This window comes from Notamacropus eugenii, chromosome 1, assembly GCF_028372415.1.
Source record: "Notamacropus eugenii isolate mMacEug1 chromosome 1, mMacEug1.pri_v2, whole genome shotgun sequence".
Classification (NCBI taxonomy): domain Eukaryota; kingdom Metazoa; phylum Chordata; class Mammalia; order Diprotodontia; family Macropodidae; genus Notamacropus; species Notamacropus eugenii.
The window spans coordinates 327944357-327971525 of NC_092872.1; the positions used below are offsets into that span (position 1 = coordinate 327944357).

The window sequence follows — 27169 nt, forward strand, 5'->3', positions numbered from 1 at the left end:
TGGCAAGTGGCAGAATCAAGTCTTGACTACAAATCCAATGCTCTGTCTACTTATACTATGCTGATTCTGCTTTAAGAAGAATGATTCAAAGGATAAAGCATTAAAACATAGCTACCTGTCCTCTAGACTACAGGTATCAAGCAGCAAGCTAAATTTCTAAGTTCTGTTAACTATTTTAAAATGTATTGGGGAAATGTTTAACAAAATAAAAATACAAGACAGATGGTGTCAATTTGCAGTTTTCTAAATCATTATGCTGCTGGCAGGGATCCATTTCTATTTGAGTCTTACATCACTTTTCTAGACGATCAGTTAGAGAATGTGACAGAAGAGCTAAAATCAAAAGGTTCTGTTACACAGCTAGATTCAGACTATTACCAGAGCAATTGTATTCAAGTACCAACAAGCTCTCACCTGCAGCCTCCAACAGCAGGTCAGCAGGCAAACAGCTACAGCAATGTTAGACTAGTGGAGAAATTATGAGACTATACACTTCAAAGGGCTGTTATAATTTTAAGATTGAAGATGTTATGATATTAAGAACCCCTAGTCCCACCCAAATACCAACTGCTGCCTATCACTTTCAGAATCAAATGTAAAATCTTACGTTTGGCTTTTAAAGGCCTTCAGACCTTGGTCCCTTCCTAACCTTTCAGTTTTCTTAAACTTGCCATACTCCAGCACACTAGCTTTCTTGTTCTCTTCACAGAAAAACATTCCATTTCCTGACTACATGCATTTTCATCACCTGGAGAGCTCTCCCTCCTTCAACTCTCCAACCTTCAACTCAAACAGCCCTCCCTACCACCACTCTTTACAATTTAGTGCCTTCCCTCTGAGATTACTACCAATCTGTTCAGTATAAATCTTGGATGTATACAATAGGTTGTACATTGTCTCCCCAAATAAAAGGTGGACTCCTTGAGCACATGGATTGTTTTTATTTTTGCCCTTCTTTGTGTACTAAGCTAGTGCTGGCACAAGGTAAACACTTAAATGCTTGTTGACCTGGCTATTAGAAAAATGAATAAAAACAGGCAAATGTAAACTGTAAGGGAACTAGTTCTTAAGTACTTTTGTAGTCTGACATCTAATGAAATCTTTCATAATTTAGCTACAAAAGTTTTAATTATTCAACTGGTGTACAATATCACACTGTATCACCCATGGTAACGAATGCAGGCAGTTAACCTGAGGAGATAAAAAGGACTGGAACACTCTGAAAATGTACAATCCATCAAGCTATTTCATAAAGATATTTTATGTAATTAAAAAAAGGAGATTTCATTTCAGAACAATAGCAATCCAAGCAAGATATTCAGGAAAAACTATTCCTTCCAAGATTTCTACCTCCAACTAAAATTTACCAAGAGTGAGTAAGGAGTTAAGGACATCCAATAATGTGCTCATTGTTTGGTAAAGCATTTACAGAAGAGTTGGAATAAAGTTTTGTGCTTTTTAAAACAAAGTGAATGTTCCCAAATACTCTTACTTTCCTAGGAAACACTCAATCTCATTCTATTAAAAGATTAGTTAAAATATGTTCATTTAGGAAAACAATATTGATGATATGCCCTATTTTTAAAAACAACATATTTTACTGGTGTTCTTCTTTGCACTGGGATCATTTCCCACACTTCACCTTCCCTTCAGAATGATAAAGAAAATAGATTTCTTTTGATAAAGAAAAACAATTAAGCAAAACATTTAGTAAAACATAAACCTTATCTGAGAATATACATAACATTCCAAAGAACGCATTTCATTGTCTCTGTTCAACCTTTGCTTTGCTGAATTTTTCCCACCTACACTGATGTAGTCATTGTATATGTTGTTCTCGATTCTGCTTATTTCCCTCTGCATCAGTTCATAAAAATCTGTTTCTCTCAATTCCTCATCTTTGCCATTTCTTGCTATACAATAATACTCTAATACATTCATATAGCAAGGCGTTTTTTTTCAGTTGTTCCACAATAAATGGGCACCTGCTTTTGCCTAGTTCTTTTGCTGCCACCTTTAAAGAATGTTGCTATTAATGTTAATATATGGGGTGTCGCAAAAGTCTTGTTATTATTCTAAGCTACTACTTAGTTCCCTTGCATATTTGCCCTATTTTTCCCCCCATGTTTCTAATATAATCAAGTCAACAAGCGTACAAGCTACTAGTTTACAACTACATTAAAACTTAGTATCTTGGACCTTTGTTTCTGTCTCTGACTTAGAATATCTCCTTAGGAGTAGGATAGGTCAAAAAACATAGAGTGACAATCTAATAACTTTTCTTGCATAATTCAAAATGAAAGCCAGTATATTTGGACCACTTTACAGCTTTACCAAAAGTGCATCAATGTGCTTATATTCTCACACCTCCTCTAACACAAATTATTTCCATCTTCTGTGTAGCGTTCATCAACTCTTGCATGTTGTAAGGGGAAACTAAAGAGCTTTTCATCTCCATCTCTTTTACTAATAACAGTGACTGTGAACATGTTTTCATTTATATTGTAATTATATTGCAATTCTTTTTCTAAAGACTGGTCATTTGTATTTTTTGACAAATAATCTATTAAGGAATGGTTCTTGGAGCTACATAGATTCCTAAATAGGGATGATCTTATTCTTTGTATTAATAGCATCGTATATACTTAACACAATACATGGCACACAGTAGAAAAGAAATACTTCAATTGATTAATCACACATTTGTCAATGTTTTTTGATGAAAACATTTTCCCACTATACTTTACTTTTAATTCTGCCTTCATTAATTTTACTGATTCATAAAAGTTTTTAAATTCTAAGTATAATATTGGCAATTTTGTCTTTTAGGCTCGCATCTATTCTTTGTACGATTAAGAATTCTTTCCCTAGGCATAGCTGTGAAAACTACCTCATCTTGTTGTCTTATAATTTTATTCAAATCCAAGTCATAAATCGATCTTCAGGTTACTGTGTCATTTGGTGTTATAAATTAGATTTACTAAGTTTTGCCAACTTTCCTGTTTTCCAAGAAATTCTTATCAAAGACATTTAGCTTTATCAAACACAATGCTAGTGTTTCATATTGCTTTCATTTGTGGCTCATTTAATCTTTTCCACTGATCTTTTTTCTATTTTATAACTAGCACCAGAAAGTTTTGAAAGCTATGTCTGTATAATAGTTAGAAGTTTAGTGATGCTGTAAGGCTTCTTTATTCCTACTTTTCATTATTTCCCTGAAAGACTATTAACCTTTTGTACTTCCATGAACTTTGTCATTTTTCTTCTAATTCTCAGACCTGTCCTCTCAGGAATTTGATTGACAAAGCACAAAATCTATACATTAATAGGTTGTAATATTTTTTATTACACTGGTATAGCCTACCCATGAGTGGTATTCTCTCCAGTATTTAAATATACCTTTATTTCTATAAAGGGCAATTTCATGGTTTTACATATTTTAGTTTCATATTTATATATGTATACAGTAATATTAATTTATATATACAGAATTTCTTGTATCATTTCTTCCCCTTTTTTCTGTTAGTATAAGCATTCTATAGTAGGTTTGAGAGTCACATAGTCTTGAGCATGAATCTGACTTCAGACACATTGGACTGTGTGTCCAGGTAACTTAAACCCCTCTCAGTTTATGTTTACTCGTCTGTAAAATTAGGATTACAATAGCACCAACCTCACAGTCACCAAGAATCTGATGAAATAATGAAAATAAAGTGCTTTGAAGAACTTAACGTGCTATATAAATGCTTATTTTTATCTTATAATTCTTATATTTTCATTACACAGAGATAAAATTAGTTTTAATCTTCTGACCATCTAATTTCACCTCTGCAGGGCTAACTAAAGTGGGGGGGAATATAAAGGAAAAAAAGATAAGGGAAATTTTATTCAAAATAAACACAAACTGCATAAAAATTCAGGGAATTAACCTACTAAAACACACAAGATTTAGATAAATACAACTACAAAACATTCTTTTACGGAAATAAAAGACACATAATTAGAAATAATGACTCCAAGAATTGCTTATATTACTTTCCCCTTTGCTTAGCATCCTTTATTCCACATTTCAAATAAAAAATAGATTTTGTACAGAATCTAAATATTGATACAATGACCAAGGCAAATTTTGATTATGAAAGTCACACTTAAGCCTAAATGGTATGAGAACTCTTCCTCTACAATTTTTACAAGTTTATCCCATTAAAATGACAGCCTAATTCCTATCAGAATTGTTCAGAGGAGGAAATTAGGGTTCTAACTTCTATTATTACTACTTGATTATGTTCCTTCTGTCCCATTCTAGGACCAAGAGAACTGTTAACATATATAAAAACTGACTTTATTTAAATTTGTGTGCATCTTTTTAGTTAAAACACTTCATTTATTACAACAGACTTTTAACCAGATGTTAAAAATAAGGAAAAAAATAAAAACATCAAAGGGGAGGGTAATTAAATTATAAATCACATAATATACTCACTCTTTGTAAGTTACTTCCAAAGCCAAAGAAGTCAGAAAAAAAAACTTTTAAAATTCCTCTCAAAAACACTATGAAAATATTATGACAATATTTTTCCAACCAGGACATTCTGAAGTATGCAATAAAAACACATCACATACAAAACAACTTTAGATCATGGTTTGTCGTTTCACAAATTACAGGCAAAGCCTTCCTAAATAATAATAAAGAATCTCCATCTTGTATTATATTACTGAAGAAGAACAAAGAGAGTTTCTTTGTATTTAAATAAATCTTCAACTCTTAATTATCTACCACAGTTATCTTGAGGTTCTACAAGGCTTACAGTTCATTAATGAGGTTAAAAGATTCTAACAGAAAAAGGATTTTAAAAGCAAAACCTAAACATCTCTGACTTATAAATTGAATACTGTTGCTATTCAATAAGCAAGTAAAAGAAAGGAGGGATGAGGTTCCCAAATTAGATTAAGACATAAGTAGTTTATTTAAAAAAAAAAAAAAGGCTTTAAAAAATATCAACCAATCTCTGTTTACCCAAGGTGAGTATAAGCTAAAAGCAAGCTAAAAATGGAGACCCTACATAAGAACGTGTGTACAACTGTACTAAAATATAAAACTACCTATCCCAGGCCAGAATAAGAATCATGAAGGAACTGAAAAGGATTTAGGAACAGAAAACTGGACAATTTTCCAATTCTTCCCCAGTTGAGATTACATAATACAGCTTCAATATTTTGTTTGAAATCAAGTTAAATGCAGCACCATCATCATTAACCAAAGAACAAAAAAGTATCCCAAAACCTTAATCATTTTTAGTGATCTATTCTTGGGGATCATTTGTATTACTATTTTATTTACATTAGACAAGAAAATGAAGAGCTGACTATTCACAACACGTATTATTTTAAAAAGCTTTTTTGTATAGTGGTACAATATTTTTGGCCCCTACATTGTTTTCTGAGTAACATTCATATTTATTAAAGGCACAAAATTAGCAATCAAGATTCTCTTTACGAATGTTTTTCTACATAAATTCTGAGCAGGCTTCTGTAAAGGACACAAATACAAATTGGCATTCTTTAACCATGTGGGAAAAAAACAGAAGGCCAAACTTAAAAAGTAAAAATTTATAACTAAAATTTGGATATTGGCACAGCACTAACTTAACACTTCCGAATAAACTATTAAGACAGCATGAGAGTTCATGTAAGTTAAAATGTTTATTTTCATTCTTTTATCAAATTCCCATACCTCCCCCTAATAATTAACTTTAAAGTGTTTACTGATTAAGCAAAATTTGAAAGCAGAAGGATTAAAAAGTGATAAGGGGAATGCAGAAATTAGCAGAGGTAGCACTACCTGAAAGCTCATCAGAAAGGGGAGTGAGAACAATATCAGGCAAGAAGGGTTTGGAAGTATGGATCAGAACAGGAGCACTTTTAGCACTGCGTATATAGGCCGATGGCAGAGCACATTCACCAATGGATCGGCTTCTCATGGCTTTAAAAAAGGAAAAGAAAGAAGTGGGGAGGGAATAAAGAAGAGTGACTATAATGAAAGGCTTGTGTCACAGAAAAAGCAGCAACAGAGAAAACTAAAAGGTACAAAGGAAGAAAACTTCAAATTAAAACATTTCAGCATGGCAGATATTGGCAAGGCTGTAAGGGAAAAAAAATCAGTGGACACTTAAAAACAATATTCTGGATTTAAATCTTTTATGTAAAGAAGGAACAAGGATTTTCATCACAGCAGTTACAATGATGCTGCAGTAAAAACAACAAATAATTAACATAACACTTTTCACAGCAACAAAGTTTGAAAAATCAGTTAAGGTCACCAAACAGATACTCTGAAAATGTCACAATACAGTTTTTTCAAATGAGAACAGAGTTATATGTATCATCATCAGTCACTTCTCTGGAAAGCAACATATAAGGTAATAAATTCTCCAGTGGAATTCTCTTACAACTAAACTTACTATTCTCCAAGAAATAAAGAAAATAAGAATTACTTTCAGTCAATGAAAAGACCTTCCCAGTTCCCCAATCTTTGTTATACAATAAAAAAAGGCCAAATTTCCATTTTTAGTGTTTGTTCCCAAGAGGATAAGATCTCTTGATTAGTTTTTTAAGATGTCTTAGTTTAACAATTCATATTAGAGACAAAGAAGATATTTTGTAAAACAAAATAAAGATCTAGACAAACACAAGAAAACAATTTCATACACTATCAAAATGCTTGAAGGGACCCAAGAGGTTTTACTGTACAAGTTCAACTCCCTAATTTTATAGATGAAGAAACCAAAGCCACTGGGTATTAAATTTGACTTGCCCAGGATATTAATAACAAGTATTGATAGGCTGTAATTAACAGTGAATGACAGATTGTAATCACGTGTTTTAAAAAAAAAACAGGACAAATTTCTCTAACTATACTTGTTTGAAGATATTTATTAATTTCTTCAGATGAATGATATTGAAAGAATAAATGAAAGATAGTAGCATTTTATATCTACATAGCAATTTATGATTTACAAATTGCTTTCCTCACAACAATTTAATATAAGTATCATCTCTATTTTACAGATGAGGAAACACAGTCTGGAGAGGTTAAATGATTGACCCCTAGTCACACTATTAAATGTTAGAGAGAGGATTAGAACCAACCTAGACCTCCTGACTCTCTACTAGGAAAAAAAAATCACTTTTAGTTTTATTCATAAATTGTATTTGGAGATTTAAGTTTTTCCTATGATAAAATTTGTCAGTCAAATTTTATAGTCTATAGATGAATTTATTTTCTTCATACTGTAGCATAAGGACCATGGATAAATCTAGAATGTTTTCCTTGAAAAATGGAATACCACATCTATTAAATATTAGCATCAATTCCCTTGGAACATATTCACATGAAGAAATAATGATTTTATATCCCCTCTTATCCTTCCTCTATATCTGCAAAAATTTGTTTTTATATTTTTGAGACCCTGAACAAAAACTTCTTAACCTTTCCTAACTAATTACAACGCAAGGATTTTGGCAACAATATTTTCATCTCTGTATATTCATAAATTTATAAAATTATGCTGGTTTCCCTCTCGACAAAAGTTACTGGATTAACCAGGGTCATTCAACTTTCTACATCAGACTAATTAAAGACAAATAGCTACAACAAAATATTCCTTTACTAATATTCCTTTTGGCACACATATTAACATGTTTCATAATCCCTTATTGTACACCTTTTGTAAACAAGTGTGCATTATAGGAAAAACAAAAAAAAATTTCAATCCACAAGGATGTAAATTTTTAAAAATCTCATTAAAAAACACTTATGCTCTCTGGGAAGGAGGGACAAAAGGATTTATTGAAATGTAGACGATATAAAAGCAAACAAAAAACCCTTATTTTTAATAATACAACATACACAATACCAAAACAATTTGAAATAAGCTAATCTTGGACTAAAAATGAGTATTACATACTGAGTTGTGATTCTCACAAAGGAGAAGTCCACATTCTGTTTTAAAAATCTAGTATGCAACTTTTGTATGTGCTGATATAATGGTAATTTAAATGGGGAGATCTTTCATATTCATTAATAGGCCCCTGTGGCCTGCCAGGGTCACATGGAAGCCTGAGTCATATGGAGCCTGTGGTGGGAGGAGTTTGCTGAATGGGTGGAACAGGAAGAGATAAAGCTAGACCAGAATTGAGAGGAAATGAGTCAGAGAGCAGTCAAAGCTATGAAGTATGCAGGCAGCTGGCTAGCTTGAGTGAAAGGGCTTGTTTGTGATTTTGTTTACGGGGGCCTGCTTGTGATTTGTTTAATGGAGCTGGTTTGTGGGAAGCCCAGCAGAGGGAAGGCTTAGGGATGGTATTGTCCTCTGCATTGTTATTGCATATAGATTTTTGTTGCTATGATGGATTTAGCTTTCTCATGTCTGAACAAATGTTTTGGTTCTCCCTTCCATGGAAAGTCTGTGGTATTTCAGAATTGCGCTTGGATATACATGGCCATCTTAGGCACTGTGAATATCACACTGGCACTTCAGCTGGCATAAAAGGGCACAAAGTGTACATAAAGCAAAGGAAAATGGAGCATTTTCTAACCACAAAAGATTTCTTATTATGTAAAATACCAAAAGTAAAAAGTATATAATTTATCATAAGGAAAGAATGGCATATGTCTGTACTTGTATACATGTCCCTGTCAAACATTTGGGATACTAAATTGAAATCTGTTAATATAACCAACACATCAAGAAGATGAAGCCAAAAGGATGACTAAAACATATGCATTTCTAAAGCTGAATATTAAAGTTCTGCAGTCAAAATGTATCTTTTCTCTCTTGCCTGTCTGTCTGTGTGTGTCTCTCTCTCTCTGTGTCTCAGTCTCTCTGTCTCTGTCTCTGTCTCTCATTAATCACCCTCTTTTGGAAAAGCTAAATACCAGCAGGCTGGCCCTTGGTTGATGAATTCTTTGGTAACTCATGAAACAGATAAAATACAAAATGGTTCTCAATCTTGTTTGGATTCCATTTCTACACTGATAGTGGGAAAGTGATATGAGTTAAGTGTCACAGTACCCAGACCAATGGTCTCCAATGTAGGGTAGGGACAGATGATGCTATACATTTTCAATGGGTCAACGCATGATCCCAAGGGGTAAACTATCAAGGTCAATTCACAATATTATACAAGAAATTCCAACCTCATCTCTCCCTTTACACATTATTAAAACCCCAAACACTCCCCACTCTCCTACATGGCTCCTGGACTCTAATAGGTATGCAAACTCTCAACTTTTTCCCATTTCACTCTAGATATGGGCCCCATGGGTCATTTATACTGTAAGCAAGACCCAGACACCCACAAAAGCAGCTGCACAGGCAAAACTGTCCTATCTCCAACATATCCACACCTTGATCCCAATATCACCCCCATAGGTGATGGGGCAGGCATCACTGAATAAATGTTCTTCCTCCTCTACTTGTTTTTATGGGGATAATAATCATATAGCATAAGTAGGCAAGGATGGCTTATGATTTGTAGCACAGATTTCATTACATTATCTTTCCGACACAACCTAAACTTCCTCCTTTTTATCAAAGGCACTACCATCCTTCCAGATACCCAGATTCACAATTTCACAGTGATCCTCTAATGCTCAATATCATTTGCCCTACATAGCTAAAGAGTTGCTAAGTTGGGTTGATATTACCTCCATAAACTCTCTTGAATTAATTCCTATTTTTTCCCCTCACATAGAGCCACTGGACTAGTTTGGAACCTCTAGATTGGACTATGGCAATAGCTTTTTAATTGGTCGCCCAACTAAAGTCTCACCTATGTCCGATTCATTCCCCAACATACCTGCCCCAGGGATTTTCCTCAAGCAAAGTCTTTGACATGCCATTTGCCTATAACTGTAGAAGATATAATCTCATAATTATCTCATTTTTACATTTTTATGAGTTTTATAATGTATATAATTGGTGTATATGTATATAAAATGTAAAGAAGTATGTGTGCACCCAGACAAACTGAGTATAATACCTCAGAGGAAAAAACAGAATTTCAATGAAATAGAGGACTTCCAAGCATTCATGTTGAAAAGACCAGAGCTGAATACAAAATCTGACTTTCAGATAAGAATAAAGAGAAACATGAAAAGGTAAATGGAAAAGAGAAGCCTTAAGGAACTCATTAAAGTTGAACTGTTTACATTCCTACATGGAAAGATGTTATTTGTAACTCACGAGACCTTTTTCAATATTAGGATAGTTAGAGGGAATATATACATATGTACATATATATACATATATATATGTGTAGGTGGATATGGGTATGTATGTATGTGTATATTATATATATGTGGGTATGTACATGGGTGTATGTGCATATGTATGTGTGTATACACACACACAAAGACAGAGGGGCACAGGGTGAGTTGAATATGAAGGGAGAATACTTAAAAAAATAAAATTTACTGTTCAATGGAATGTACTAGGAGTAAAAGAAAGAAAAAGGTAGAATGTAGCAAATCACCTCACAAAAAAGAGGTAAGAAAGAGTTTTTACAATGGAGGGGAGAGGGGGGAGATGAAAGGAAATAATTGAGTCTTACTCTCATGGGATTTGGCTTAAGGAGGGAATAACACACTCAATTGGATATGGAAATCTGTTTTACCCTGCAGGAAGGCAAGGGGGGAAGAGGATAGGAGAGGGGAAGATAACAGAAGGGACAACAAATTGGGGAAAGGGATAATCAGAAGCAAACACTACTGTGGAAGGACATGTCAGGGAAGAGAACGGAATAAATGAAGGGCAGGATAGGACAGAGGGAAATGCGGTTAGTCTTTTACAACATAACTATTATTGAAGTGCTTTGTACTGTTACACATGTATGACCTATATTGAATTGCTTGTTTTCTCAATGAGGGTGGGTGGGGAGGGAGGGAGAGAACATGGAACTCAAAACTTTAAGAATGAATGTTAAAAATTGTTTTAGTATGCAACTGTAAATTAAGCTATACAGGCAATGGAGTAGAGAAATCTATTTTGCCCTACAGGAAAAGAGAGGGGAAGGGGGAATGGAAGTACGGGGTAATGGGAGGGAGGACAGACTGGAGGAAAGGGTGGATGGGGTACATACTGTCCTGGGGTGGGGGGTGGAGAGAGAGGGGGAGAAAATTTTGAATTCAAATTCTTGTGCAAGTGAATGTTAAGAACTGAAAATAAATAAATTATATATTAAAGAAGAAAAGAAGAATGTGTGTATACATGTGTATACATGTATCTGCATGTGTGCACATATGAGTATGTGTGCGCAAAAAACTTTTTACTAATAGGGATGTGAAATAAAAAAATTTGGAGGCCATTGCTTCAGACCACCAACAAACATCAGACTATTTTCAAAAGTAAAGTATTGTCCAACAGCCAATGAGAGCTATTTTCAAATGTGAGATTCTTGTTCAAAATCCAATGAATTCATACTCTGCTACAAGGACCATAAAGACAATGAATTTGCAGTCAAAAGATGTGGATTCAAATCCCCCATCTTTTCTATTTATTACCTATATGGTGTTGGGCAAGTCACTTCCACTCTCTGGGCCTCAGTTTCATCATCTGTAAAATGAGAAGGGTGGACCAGCTAGATAATTTTCCTCCTTGCCCTAAATTCTATGATCCTGTATAGATTTTTTTTTTTTGCTATAAATACAATGAGAAGATATAAGACTTTATAATAAAGAGAAGGATGGCATACAGGTTTTATGTGGGAAGGAAACTGAAGATGGTAGACTTTGTGGTACTACTACCAAGGTTATCAAAAAACAAGATTTAATTAGACACTTGTCCATTTTACTGTCTTACAAGAAGCTTGGGCAAAGGAAACACATGAAGAGAACCACAAGCTTATGTATCACTATCTGTTAGAGAGGATGAATGAATGAATGAATGAAAGAAAAAGCACATATAGTGCACTAAACACACCAAACCTTGAATGAAGCACCAGGCTGCTAAGACAAAAGCTATGATAGTCCCTGCCATCAAAGAGATTTCACTCTGATGTGGGGTGAGGGAGAGAGGGGAGTGCTACAAGAAGTATATGTACATAGTGGCAAGGCAGTTACCAGAAAATGGTCAGGGATTTAAGTGAAGCAAAGCTGAGGTTAGGCCTAGATGTTTTGGGAGACTTAGGCAACCACTATTTATGATAACGGAGGCCCCAGAACTGGAATTTCTGGTGATAGGATGTGGCAAGAAAATTCTACAAAGAAGATAACCAGAATATCCAAATGAAGTCCATGTATACCTGTTGTACTTGGTGAGCTCTACATGAAATTAGATATGATAGACAACAATAAATGTTGAAAAAAATCACTGAGCATTAACAAGAGGTCAAAAGTCAAAAAGGCGTAGACCACTCAGAAGTCCAATAACTGCATATTATGAATACTTTCTTGAAAAAACTTGGAAGGTTCTAGATAAACACAAAAATATTGGTTAGTGACTTGGGCATCATTCAGCTGTGTGTTGTCAGGTCAAAATTAACACCAAATCACAAGAAAGGATAAAGAAAAGTAATTCAATACAATTATAAAAGATCTAATCTGACCCACCTACATAAACTCTGTAATTTGAAAAACAGGAAACAGATAGAAGTAAAGTTAAAGACTGGTTACCACCAATTCTTTATTTTTTAACAAATGTAAAATAAATCACTACAAAGATCCTAAATAAGAGAGCCCAGAATTTGTCTTAGCCAATACATATCCTTGGATCTCCTTGACAAAGAGTCATAACAACCAAGTGGACTTCATTTGAAAAAGCAAGCTCATTTGCCAGCATTATTGTGGAAGATAAAGATTAAAAGCAAGATTACCACACAAAATAGCATAAAGCAGTAGAGGAGAAAAGTAAAATCTAAAGTGATTTGATTGAGACATCAGTAAACTAGACCATCCTAAGAATACTGAAAAACAAAATTGGAAAAAGAACAACAAATAAATATGAAATGAAGCATGTATCAGAATTTCTATAGTGATTCATTCTCTCACATTAATGACAGCAGAACATTTAGTGGAATATTTAGAACACAGTACATTTGGTACTACATAAGAAAGTATGAATGATACCCAAGAAAATGAAGTTGAAAACAACCAGACCTGATCAAATACCTGAGAAAATTATACCAAGCACAACAAATGCCTCAGAGAAGGGAAAACTGAAAAAGAATATAGCTGATATTGCAAAATCATGGTGACCAAAAAGATGAGAAACTACCACAGAACACTCCAGCTTTACATTGCTAGGAAATCTTTATGGGAATGGTTAATGATTCATACTATCCTTGGTGAAAATGTATAAAGGACAACAGTAAGCTCCTTCTGAAGTTCTCTTCAGTGTCACACAATTCACTGAGAGAAAACAAAAGATCAAGGATCCTGTGATTATCAACAACAAGAAAAGCATTAAATAGGAATTCATGCTTCTGCTTATTTCTGTATGACAGTATTTGAAGATTTCCTGTACAGAGTCAAAATGGAAAAGATATTTCTTTGAGATAGTGAGGTTCTCCCTAAAAGCTGTTTTCAGATAGTATCTTGCTGATAGCATTGAACCAAGGAACATTAAAGAATCTTAATGAGATTTACATGATAGTGACTACTAAGCCAAGAAAAATATTAAGCCACATAAGTGAAGTGGATATAAACTGAGTTAACCTGACTGTATGTATGTAATAGTACACACACACACACACACACACTCTCTCTCTCTCTCTCTCTCTCTCTCTCTCTCTCTCCCCAAAATGTGCTATTTCCAAAACCAACAAGAAGAATGACCTAAGTGGCATTCAGGAAATTACATGGACCTTTTCATGTGAACCTGCTCCCTCTCCCCTAAACACATTATTTTGACATCTATATTCAACATTACAGTTCCAGGAAAAAAAATTAAAATTCCAGTTAGCATAGAACAATGCAAAAATATAAAGTGGATATATGCCAGTCCTACAGCAAACACATGTGATAGGAAAAAACAGTGAAATAACCCAGTGGAAGGCTTCCATGACACATGAGTATACATTCTATGAAGGACTAATGGAAGGTTATGGAGAGGAATCACACAGGATAAGAAGGAATGGATGAGTTGTAACTTGTACTAGTGAAGAAACTATTCCAACTTGTAAGAACATGGATATTTCAAGGCAATAAATATAGCAGGTACCCAGTAACTACAATTCCATTAAGCATATGATGATAGGCTTACATTTTTTCATTAAATCCTTTTTCAGGAAGTCGTTTTATTAATTGTTCATGCTTTTAAAGAGGCATTATGGTATAGGAGAACGTTAGATTTGAAGTCAGATATCAGGATTCTAATTCTAGCTCTGCCACTAAATATCTGCAGGACCCTAGGCAATCCCTTTATTTCTTCAAGTCTAAAGTTTTCTTTAAAAGGAAGGGGCTGGATCAGATGACCTCTAAAAGCCCTTCTACCCCTACATCTATGAACCTAAGAACTATGTTCAAACCCTCTTAAGAATGCAAGTCTGTTACTGTCACAGCTTGATGACAGAAATATAAAAGGGAAAAACAGATGAAAGACAGAAAACGACCACAAAGGCAAGAGTTTGTACCATGTAGTTACCTAAGAAATTTTTCCAAGGAATTACTAGTATGAAAATTTTAAAATAACTTTCACCTGTTAGGTTTGTGCATTTAAAAATAAACTGTAAGATATTATAATTCTGTTTACTTTAATTAACTTTAAAGTTACTTTAATAAATGGCCTTGTCTATTTCAATAGTGAAAAACAACTAAAATGGATGTCTAATACATATTGTTAGTAGTCTAAAAATTAATTGATTAAACAAATGCTATGTAATGATAAATTTTAAACATATTTTTCTTAACATTTCAATACTCTAGGCATAAGAAGAGATATGGGAAAATTATGAAGGGAGAAAGCTGATTAGGAAAAAAAGACTAGACAGTATAGATGCAGATGAAATTATACATATAAAAAAATGAAATATTAATTTCTTTAAAATAAATACAAAATCTAAGTAATTCAAAATGTCAAGCCTTAGAAAAAAGCAGCTTTTAAATTAGAGTTCAGATACAAATTTTAATTATGTATTAATAAAGCACTAAGTTAAGTGACAATAGTGCTTCAAATTAAATATTATGTGAATGAATTCATTAAGGTTTTGCTATTTTCAGGTGAAACAACAAATGTAAATGACAACATACATAATAAGTAAATCAAATAAGGAGTTTGACCTCATTTTAAAATTAGGGTAATGCAGTTTCCTCAGAATCTTTATAATATTCATCATCTGACAGTGAGGTAAATTTATTTTGGCTCTTTTCTTAACAACATTTTAGTCTTACATTTCTTTGACAGAGTTGTTTACCTGCCAAGAAGAAATGTACTGTCTTCCTATAAAAAAAACAGTAGGAAAGCTTATCATTTTAATATGAGTTCAAGGCAGTCACCACATTGAAGTTTAAATGTTTTAATAATGGCTATTTCTGAAAAGTGAAAATAAGCACTACCATAAAATACATTGGAATGTTTGATAGAGCAATAAAATTAGTAAGTAATTAGGCTAAGTTCATTTACAGATTTAATTAATAATACTCCCCCCAAAAATCTACAAAACTTTGACTATTACATACACATTTAAACTCATCTACTAACAACTTCTAACAATTTTTTCTGTATTTTCTAACTCAAGGCCTATTGCTGACAAATATGATGGTGTCTCCTACATTCATTTTATAGGCACTGAACAATTGTGAATATGTGACATCTTAAAAACTTTAAAAATATTAACCATCTATCACAATCTTCCATTGCTTTTTGGTTTTTGCCTCTCTTTTAATACCTAACTCATGCATTTTTTTGTAAACAAAGGCATTCCAGCAACATGAATTTAGGCTAAATTTCTTTAAAGTAAATCATACTTTCACCAGTGACAACCATTTTAAGAAAATCAACAGAGAATTACATAGAAAAATATTTGTACTATAGAATTCTACAGCTGTAAAAGGCATCAAGACTATCACCTGGTCAAGACTTTAGGTAAAGAATCATCACCTCCCTTTTACACATAAGGTAACTAAGGTCCAAAGAGGGTGAGTGAGTTATATACAAGGTAACCTAATTGCTGAATAGTGGAAATGAAACTTAGAACCAAGTTTTCACAATTCCTAAGTCAATGTCCTTTTCACCGTTCTACAATAAATCCAACTGAAAAGATGGTGAATAGGTTCACTGTGGCTGTCCCTAAGATATCATCTCCATTACTGTTTCCCTCTATAATTTCTCAGATCAACACAAAGTCCCTCCTGCTTATCAAAACAGACATGGTCACAAAAGATGAATGCCACTGTTTTGGGGGGGTCTGCCTAGTGGGAACTTAAACAAATTCATTAGAGGGAGTTCCTAGGAACAGGCTGACTCCACAGTTTCTTGAATGTAATACTTTTATTTTAGGGATGAAGGAATATATATCATGTTTAGAAGAAATAAGCTGCAATATTATACTTCCATAAGTGATAAAAAAAAATACCTACTAATAAAAATTATCTACATTTGAAACTTTAGGTTCTGTAAAAATCAATGGGTTCAACAGTTTCAATTTTATAAATTCGAAATTCTACAACACAACTGTACTAAAATTAGGGGTGTACACAGTAAAAAGGAATTTGCAAAAATTATCAAAACTAATTAAAAAAGATCACCAACATGATGTGCATTCTGTTAAACCAGTGGGAAAAATATTGCTGCTATTATTTACCATCAAAATCAATTGATAAGCAAATAGTATAATTACATAAAGTGCTGAAAGATTCTATATACACAATAATAAGCAGAAGCCATTCAAGCTTCAACTTGAAATGCCCAGAACCACTAAGTATGATCTATAATATTTTGCTGTTTTCTATTACATACATACCCACTGTTTTCTGTCGAACTATACTTCTTGCCTTTTCAGTTCCTGGAGATCCAGTAGTGGTTGCACTTCGCTGTCTCATTGGGGCTTGTCCAGGTTGATCACGGCTCCATCCTCTGGAAAAGGACTTGTCAACAGATGCCTTTTGGAATTCATGTCCAACTCCTAGAAACATATTTTCAATCTCTCAATTTTCCATCAATTGAAAAAACAAACGTTCAAATTTCATCTGCCTCAGATAAATAGAAAGATCATCATATACTAGGCTGCAAAGTAAAATGTGATGTACTGTCAATATAAGATCCCCATGTATTAGACATTCCCCCATCAAAAGCAATACTCCAAAGATAAGCAATTTTATTACCATAGCCACTCTGTCCCCCAATGAAGATTACATTGTCCTCTACAACTGGATGAGAGGGATAGAATGAGGGGAAAAAGGAGAAAAGAAGGGAGGGAGAAGTGAAGGAAGGAAGAAAGGAAGGAAAGCTGAAAGGCAGGCAGGAAGGGACAATTGTAAAGGAAGAGAAAAAATAATCACAATCTTGTTTTTTATGTTTGCCTAACTCGTGCCAAAAACAGAAAGAGATTACAACTATCTCTGCACTGTCATAATGTTTCCTAAGGAAATCAAAGCCCTAGGAAAAGGTACTTAGCTACCTGATTTTCCAAATTGGGCAAATATTTCTTTAAAAATGACCCACTCTGAAGAAGAAAGACAGACCCATAGAAGCTCTCCCCACAGCCCATAAAATACATGTAAAAAATAACTCTAAACAAATTCTAGAGCAGCAGAAGCCACAAAACGACAGGATGAAAGACATTTCCAGCCCAAGACAGCCTGGAAGGTCTATTAACACTGGTGTCAGAGAAGAATGCAGCCCAGCCTTGGCCACAAGGCACAGCAGGGAGAGGACCAGAGCAGGCTTCAGGGTGCAGAATCTCCTGGAACAGCTGCGGTTCCCGGATTTCTCATCACACAAATGCCAAACTCAGCTTCAAAGGTCAATGAGAAAGCTCTTTCACCTGGATGAGAAGGGCGGAAGGTCCTACCCTCACCCTGGCCCCAGGGGGTGGCAGCATCCATTTTTGGAATCCTTGGCCTAAAGACCCTGGGGTCTTTAGGGGAGCAGCTGATCTGGATCTCAGCCCTGACTGGCAGTCCTGGAGTGAGGAGGAGCCTGGTGGAGCTGGTAGAGGATATGGAGAGGGAATTCTACTTGTAGATCCTGGGCAGAAAAGCTTGTGGTTGCTCTCAGACCAGAACACAAGCCAGGAGAAGAGTAAACTCCTCTCCCTTTACTGTGCCACCTTGGAGGAACTGAGAACTTACAGGTCCCTAGATTATACCCTCACCCTACAAAGGACTCAAAAGTCAAATAACTGGCTGGGGAAATGCCCAAAAAAGGGGGAAAAAAATCAGACTAGAGAAGGTTACTTTCTTGGTGAACAGGTATTTTCTTCCATCCTTTCAGATGAGCAAGAACAAAGCAAACCATGAGAGGAAGACATCAAAGTCAAGGGTTCTACATAAAAAACCACCAAAATAAATATGCAATGGTCTCAGGCCATAGAAGAGCTCAAAAAGGATTTTGAAAATCAAGTAAGAGAGGTGGAGGAAAATTTGGGAAGAGAAATGAGTGATGCATGAAAATCATGAAAAGTGAGTCAACAGCTTGCCTAAAGGAGACTCAAAAAAATGCTGATGAAAACAACACCTTTAAAAATAGACTAACCTAAATGGCAAAAGAGGTCCAAAAAGTCAAGGAGGACAACAACGCTTTAAAAAGCAGAATTAGCCAAATGGAAAAGGAGGTTCAAAAGCTCACTGAAGAAAATAGTTCTTTAAAAATGAGAATGGAGCAGATGGAAGCTAACGGCTTTATGAGAAATCAAGAACTCACAAAACAAAACCAAAAGAATGAAAAAATAGAAGCCAATGTGAAATATCTCATTGGAAAAACAACTGACCTGGAAAATAGAACCAGGAGAGACAATTTAAAAATTATGGGACTACCTGAAAGCCATGATCAAAAAAAGAGTCTAGACATCATTTTTCATGAAATTATCAAGGAAAACTGCCCCCATATTCTAATAGAAATGTAAAGAATCCACCAATCACCTCCTGAAAGAGACCCAAAAAGAGAAACTCCTTGGAATATTATAGCCAAATTCCAGAGTTCCCAGGTCAAGGAGAAAATACTGCAAGCTTCCAGAAAGAAATAATTTATTGTGGAAATACAATCGGGATAACACAAAATCTAGCAGCTTCTACATTAAGGGATTGCAGGGCTTAAAATATGATATTCCAGAAGTCAAAGGAACTAGGATTAAAATCAAGAATCATCTACCCAGCAAAACTAAGTACAATACTTCAGGGGGAAAAAATAGTCATTCAATGAAATAGAGGGACTTTCAAGCATTCTTGATTCAGAACTGCATAGAAAATCTGACTTTCAAACACATGAATCAAGAGAAGCATGAAAAGGTAAACAGGAAAGAGAAATTATAAGGGATTTACTAAAGTTGCACTGTTTACATTTCTACATGGAAATTTAAAATTTGTAACTCTTGAAACTTTTCTCAGTATTTGGGTTGTTGGAAGGATTACACACACACACACACACACACACACACACACACACACACACACACACACATATGGACAGAGGGCACAGGGTGAGCTGAATAGGAAGGGGTGATATCTAAAAAAAAGTTAAGGGGTAAGAGAGGAATATATTGGGAGGAGAAAGGGAGAAATGGAATGGGGCAAGTTATCTCTCATAAAAGGGCAAAAAAAAAGCTTTTTCAATGGAGGGGAAAAGGGGGAGGTGAGAGGGAAAAAGTGAAGCTTACTCTTATTACATTTGGCTTAATAATAACATGTATACTCAATTTGGTATGAAAATCTATCTTACACTACAGGAAAGTAGGGAAGAAGGGGATAAGTGGGATGGGGAGGATGACAGAAGGGAGGGCAAATGGGAGGAGGAAGTAATTAGAAGTAAACACTTTAGGAGAGGGACAAGGTCAAAAGAGAGAACAGAATAAATAGGAGCCAGGATAGGATGAAGGGAAATACAGTTAATCTTTCACAACATGACTATTATGGAATTCTTTTGCAAAACTATACATGTATAGCCTATATTGAATTACTTGCCTTCTCAGTGGGGATGGAGGAAGGGAGAGAAGTTGGAACTCAAAGTTTTAGGAACGAATGTTGAGAATTGTTTTTGCATACAACTGGGAAATAAGAAGTACAGGTAATGGGGTACAGAAATCTATCTTGCCCTACAAGAAAAGAGAGAAGATGGGGATAAGGGAAGGGAGGGGTATGATAGAAGGGAATGCAGATTGGAGGAAGGGGTAATAAGAATGCACGGTGTCTTGAGGTGGGGGAAGGGGAGAGATGGGGAGAAAATCTGGAACTCAAAATTTTGTGGAAATGAATGTTGAAAACTAAAAATAAATAAATAAATATTTTAAAAAATTACTCGTTCTGTGGTCAGTTAACTAAGCCTTGGGAATTATATTTTTATGTAAATGCTCCTCTTTTTTTTTCTGAAAATTCAACTGAATAAATTAAATGCCTTAGGAGTGATTTTTTTCAAATAAGTCTTCACAGGACTTACTGCTAAGATGCCAACAAAATGGAAGGCAAGCTGCCCAGCTCACATACAAGAACTCCAACAAAATCCTGAAGTTTGCACTAAACTGAATAAATGATGAAAAAATGGAACAAGAAAAAAAAAGAAATTCAACAAGAAAACAAGTAAGTGACTTCTATCCCAGAACTACACAAAAAGATGTGTAGAAATCTACTGTGAAATAGGGTAAGGCAAGCAAAGCTAGTCTTGGTGTGACCAAAGATGGAGGTTATAGATTAAAACTGCACTGTACAAAATGACAAAAGACAAGTTGAGGGAATCCTGGAGAGTATGGACTGATGCAGATTGAAATAAGAAGAACCAGTACAGTTTACACGATGACAGAATATTGTAAAAAAAAAAAAAAATCTTTACAAGAATTGTAACTAATATACATATTTTTAGAGCACCTGTGATGAAGCATGTTAATCACCTCTTGATAGAAAAGTGATGGACATAAGGTTAAGAGACATTCATTTTTGTGGAATGGTCTCTGAATAAATTTGTTTTGCTTAACTATACTTAATTCTTACAAGTTTTTTTCTTCTCCTTTTCAGTTAAGTGAGGGGGAGCAATAGTAATGTCCTCCCCCCTGAAAATAGGGCCACTGAAATACTTTACACATTCTCTCTCTGTTCTGCTCCTGATTTTCCAGACTTTTCTAACCTCTAATTCCAGCTATCTTCTTACCCTAGAAATGTCTCTTATCCCTCCTTCAACTGGTGAGTTTCCACTAGAATCTCCATTTAAGGAGGTACTCAGCCAGCTTTGTTCACTTTTCTATTAATATGCTCTCACCTCTTCAAATTTTTATACTTTACCCCCTTGGTAAGCACCTACTCTACCGTCCCCCAACTTGCCTCCACAAACTTTCCAGCTTTCTTTTATGGATTATCTTTCTGCCATTAGAACATAAGCTCCTTGAGAGTACCAACTGTCTTTCTTTTCGCTTGCACTTGCATTCCAAGAGATTGGCATAGAGTGTGGAGCATAATAGTATGCATTTAATAAATGTTTTATCTTTAAAAATACATAGAAGAGAAGAAAAGACAGTCTGGAAGGAAGCACAGATAAGCAGGACAGTTGTGAATATTAACATGAAGAATTTATTAGATATTTAAGTTTTATATGAAGTCTTTTTTGTGTACGATATGCTCTTCTTAAAATTTTTAAGTTCAAATTTAAAAGTCACCAAAATATCAGCAAATTTTCCTTCCTCAATCTGAAGAAAGGATTGTTTAGACATGTTTAATGTAATAACAATTATCAGGAATATGAAATATAACAAAAGGAATCATAGTCTAAGAGTTGGAAAGGTCATCAGAGGACATCTAAATCCAATCCCCTCATTTTACAGATGAGGAAACTAAGATTTAAGGAACTTGAGAGACTTTCCCAAAGTCACATAGCTAGTTAAGTATCAGGGGCAGGCAAATTGAAACATTAACAAAAGGCAATACTATTCTTACTACATTCAGTATGGCTAATTTAAAACAAAGAAGCAAAAAAAAAAAACAAAACCAAAAACCCAATTTAGTCAACTAAAATCTTCCAGATTATAGGAAAGATTTTGTTGCAAAAATTTTTTTGACTTTCAATTCATTAATAATTCTATTACTATTTCAAATTATCTCAGGTTTTGTTTTTCTTTGTTTTAGACAAAATGTTGTTTAAAACAACTATTATTTTTTAAAAAGTATTTTTGTTTTATAATTTGTTTTTAAAATAATATAGCTTTCAGATCCTGCTGTCAGAAAGACGAGCAGCTTTAAGGGAGAATCTATTTTTCCTACTAGATAATTAAGGCAATTTAGAATATTTTTCTTACCTTTGCCTTTGTGCTTTTTCTGTTTCTGTTCACTTAGCTTATCCAATGGTAAATCATTTAGGTCCAAGCTATATAAATTTCTAGCTAATACTTTAGTTAGTGTCTCCATAGTCAATGACCACTCAGTGGCCAACTCTTCCCAATACGTGAGTGATGACAATACAGACAGCAAGTCATCCCAAAGCTCCCGGGAGATATAAACATTTAGATTTGCTTTGATCCAGGCTACTATAAGAGTCTAAAAAAAAAGTCAAGAGCAACAATTAAGTATACTGCAGATATAGCTTATAACTTTAGAAAGATATTCAATCATCAACTATTCATCTAGAAAGAAGAAAATTTTGATCACTTTTTACCTGGTAATTATTTGTGGGAACCAGGAGGAAAGAAGGGATATGGTTGGAACATTCTTTCTCAATAAAACGCCCATCATTAAACATTTTCAGTAATAAAATTATGCCTTATTTGACCACAACCAATACCGGCTTTCTGTCCATACTGAAATGGAATTTTTTTGATGGAGTTTTTACCCTTCATTCAATCATTCACAAATTTGAAGAGAATTCACATTATATAAAATGTAATTAAATGTTTTATGTCATTTCTATACAAAATGAAGGGCAAACTCTCCATAAAAAATGTCTATTTCAAATTTATTAAGAGCTAAAAATATTCAAAGGCTGTCTAATGAATATGACTTACACACATTCACATCTGAATTATCCTTTTTTTAAGTTTATACTTTTGTATATCTAATAAGTACATATGATGCTTACATAGTACACATGTATACTACATACATTATAAAATAAATCAAATATGAAAGTTCAGATTTGCAGAATATACGGCATACATATAGGGTATAGATATATATGTACATACAAGTGTACACATGTACATACATATGCATGTGTGTTCATATATATGTATACGCCATACATATATTTCTAAACATCTAATCCTACATATACTTCACATTATAAGTTACGTATTTGTAAACCCTTAGAGTAATCATGGATTTCAGCAATGAGCTTAGTTTTAAAATTCCACATGAATAATGAATTATTTACAATAACTGTTAGGTACTGTTGAACATATACAATAACAAAACAATAAAAATGGACCTATGGAAAGATGTTTTACTTCAAAGAATTTTAAATCATTTCAAGAGGGGCTTAGGTATATATTTTGCCCAGGTTTAAAAACAGTTTGATGTACAAGGCTTCTTTTCCTTCCCAGATAAAACCTATTTTAAATATCAAAGGTTATATGAACAGTCAGAACTGGAAGATCTATACTAATGAAAACTTTTACTTGGCATCATCACTCAACCTAGTAAGATTTGTATTCACTGTATGAATTAATCCTAGCATTTCGTAACAGCTAAGTTTTAGCTGGGGTTTTTTAATTGAAAATACAAAGGCAAACAAAACATCATTTCACATTTTATAATTTAAGCATCACTAAGCAACAATTTATATTACAAATAAAATACTGTGGAAGTATATTAAAAAACCTTTTATGTTTCAACCAAGAATATAAAGAAGCAAATATTTCCCTAAAATCCTTTTTAGATTTTTCCCTCTAGGAAAGTATATACAAAGTCAAGAATAAAAAACTAAAGCACTGAAAAATGGATTAAGGGTGATAACCAAATTTAGAACAAGAAATAACTCTTGTCTAGTTAAGATCATTGCCTTCTCCATCGTCAGAAGGGGAAGTTATGATCCACCTAAGGACAGTACCTTTCCCCCCATTCTGACGCGATAAGCACTTTGTTTAGAGGGAGGTCCATTTGATTATTATCAAAAAGCCAATGGGAGAGAGGTCAAAAAATGAGAAGTAGTCTAAAAAGGATGATTGTCCAGGAGCATTCTAAATAGATTCAGTGATGATTGTTCCATTTGATGGAGTAGAATAATAACCCCAAACCATGTTTTTTTTCAAGATTCCTACAAATGTTCCTTTAAAAAGTCTTGTATGAGAGAAATGTCAGAGGATAAAAAGGGACTTTGCCAGTTTGGATATTAGATAGATTTCTGCCTAAAAGATAAGTTCATTACTCTTGAGGCAAAATGCCTTCTATATCCAGATAAAGAAGTACGGAACTGGATCACAGAAAGAAGCAGACCATTTTCTCTTGTGTTATGTTTAGTTTTGTTTTCATGATTTCTCCCATTCATTTTAATTCTTCTATGCAACATGACCAAGGTGAAAATGTATTTAATAAAAATGTATGTGTAGAACCTATACAAGACTGCAAGTCGTCTCAGGGAGGGAAGGGTATGGGAGGGGGGAAAAGCTAAGATATATGGCAGTGATTGTAGAAAACTGAAAACAAATAAATTTTTAAAAAAGATGAGTCCATTATCAATATTTTTTCTTCAACAATGGTATGTCCATTCATTTGAAGTAGAGATACTTTCAAGAAAAAGTATTTCCTTGTAATATTGGATATATGGAAATACTAAAACAAAATAATAACAGCATTACTTATACAATCTTGTATTGCTTTCTCAATAATTCACAAAGAAGTCATAGTTATAATTAAGATGATAAACTGTATTCATAATATAATGTTCTACATCCATGTGCATAAAGATTCTCTACACGGTTGCATGACTTAATAGATCTTGGGGAAGAGAATAACTGTTTTCTTGCTTAAGCTACAATTTCGCTATTGAGCTCTTTAAATGGTGTCATCCACATTAAAACTTTCTCAAATGACATTACAATGCTGTTGAGCTGAAACTAATTCAAAAGTTTACATTAAACTTTTAGAAAAAATAATTAATTGCCTGAAAAAGAGGTCCTGCAAGTCGACCCGCTAGTGTCATATTTTTTCTTCCTTGGTATTGCAGAAAAGTTTGTGATGGCATCTTCAGAACAGATTCTGTGACTCTGAGCAATACAAGCAGCATCTGTTCCCTAAAAGAAGAAAAAAGAAATATTAACCTTTCCTACTTATGAATAGTTACTTCTGATTAATACTTAACCTTTCAAATTGAATATATTTGAATTCAAGAATAACGCTATGGAAGCAGATAGGTGGTATCTAGTTTGGGGCTTGGAGTCAGGAAGATTTAAATTCAAGTACTGTCTAATATATTCACACATTGTGGGATTCTGGGCAAGTCATTTAACCCTCCTTGTTTCAGTTTCCTTATAAGCTCAAGGATCAAATGAGATAATACACATAAAGTGCTCTGTAAACCTTAAGAGTGCTATATAAAAATTAACTTATTAATTAGTGTCCATGCTGTCAAGAACATGACACTACCCTATTTGCCTCTGTAAGTTCCCAAATTATACCAATCATTGTGAGAAAGAGGGAAGAGTAGAGTTTAAAGTTTGAAGCTTAAAGCTAGCCTAGCAATGAACTGAATCCATGCCCCTTTTTGCTCTGCTGTAGGCCAAACTGTAGCAAACATGTAATGAGAGGTATTGAGGCATTTGTCAGAAGCAGAACCAGATCTTAGTTTTGGCTACCAAGGTTTTTCTGCAAAAGGAGGATGAACTCAAGAGATTAAAAAAAATAATTATATTTACAAATGAATAATGACAAAAGAACAATATGCTTTATGAAGTCAATTACAAAGATAATGAAGACAATTTTCTAGTTTAAATTTTCTTCTTTTGTGGTTAAATTACATACTGCCCAGGTACTAGTCAAAATTTCCAACAGGCACTATAGTAGAACATGTCTATATTTAAGAAAAAGAGTTCAATGCAGGCAAGTGTGAATTTTTAAATGTTTATCAGGTATTTTATGTAACTGATTAAAGAAAAAAAAATTGTTAATTAAATCATTACATCACAACTTGCCTCAACCCAAATCTGGTTCAATATCTAAAATCTGACACAACATGAATACAACATGAATCAATTAGAGAGGTGAATAATTTTTTGGTGCTCAAATACTGTTAAAGGAGATTTTCAAAATAAGTCTATGCTTACTCCTCTTACAAATGATACATATTTCTATAGACATTAAAAACATACAAAAGATAATGGAACTTTTTACCAAGTCTTCTTATCCATTGATATTTGTACAACCATGAATCGATAAATATTAAGAATACGTTTACACATATCTGTGTGTTCATCCAAAAGATTTTTAATTTCATTTGCAGGTTCAAGAAGAAATATATTTGATGAGTTGACTATAAAAACCTAGAAGAAAAAACGAACAAACAAATCAAAAATTGTAATATATGCTGATAATGGAATTTAAATTACAGGGCAACAAATATGGCTGAACAAATTAAAGTCGTTAATCATTAAATTCACAAGACTAACTATAAGTTTTGAGATGTTTTGTAAAAATGAGATCCTTAAGATGATTCTAACAAAGGTACCACCTTATTTCATCCTATTATCCTCACTCACCTAGGACTACTACTACAATAGCCTCCAAATTATTTTCCCTCCTTCAAGTCTCCCCAATCAATTCTATCTTCCACACAGTGCCAAAATTATTTTCCTTAAGCACAGATCTAACCATGTCACTCTCCTACTCAATAAACTTCAGCACTTCCCTGCTATTAGTTTTGAAAGCCTTTCAAAACTTGATCCTTATCTTAATATCTACCTACTATATTATTTCTCTTCCAGCACTCTATATCCAGCCAAACTGGACTTTACTCTGTTCCTTACCAATGGCATGGCACTCCATCTTCTCTCTCCCTGTCTTTGGCAATGATTGTCCCCAATGTCCACAATGCACTTGCTCCCCAACTCT

The 27169-nt window shown here is 33.9% G+C and overlaps 1 protein-coding gene across 2 annotated transcripts in view; it reads right to left on the minus strand.

Annotated features, from left to right (window-relative positions):
- RALGAPA1 (Ral GTPase activating protein catalytic subunit alpha 1) overlaps positions 1-27169 on the minus strand; it is a 325621-nt gene that overhangs the window by 208857 nt on the left and 89595 nt on the right. Inside the window, exons 13-17 of one of the 2 annotated variants that reach the window (XM_072629733.1) lie at positions 26453-26601; positions 25227-25356; positions 22429-22666; positions 16957-17118; positions 5843-5983 (exon numbers count right to left, since the gene is read on the minus strand). In XM_072629733.1, the coding sequence (XP_072485834.1) occupies positions 5843-5983; positions 16957-17118; positions 22429-22666; positions 25227-25356; positions 26453-26601 (820 nt within the window). The remainder of the gene's footprint in view (positions 1-5842; positions 5984-16956; positions 17119-22428; positions 22667-25226; positions 25357-26452; positions 26602-27169) is intronic. The other variant, XM_072629732.1, reaches the window with a different exon arrangement.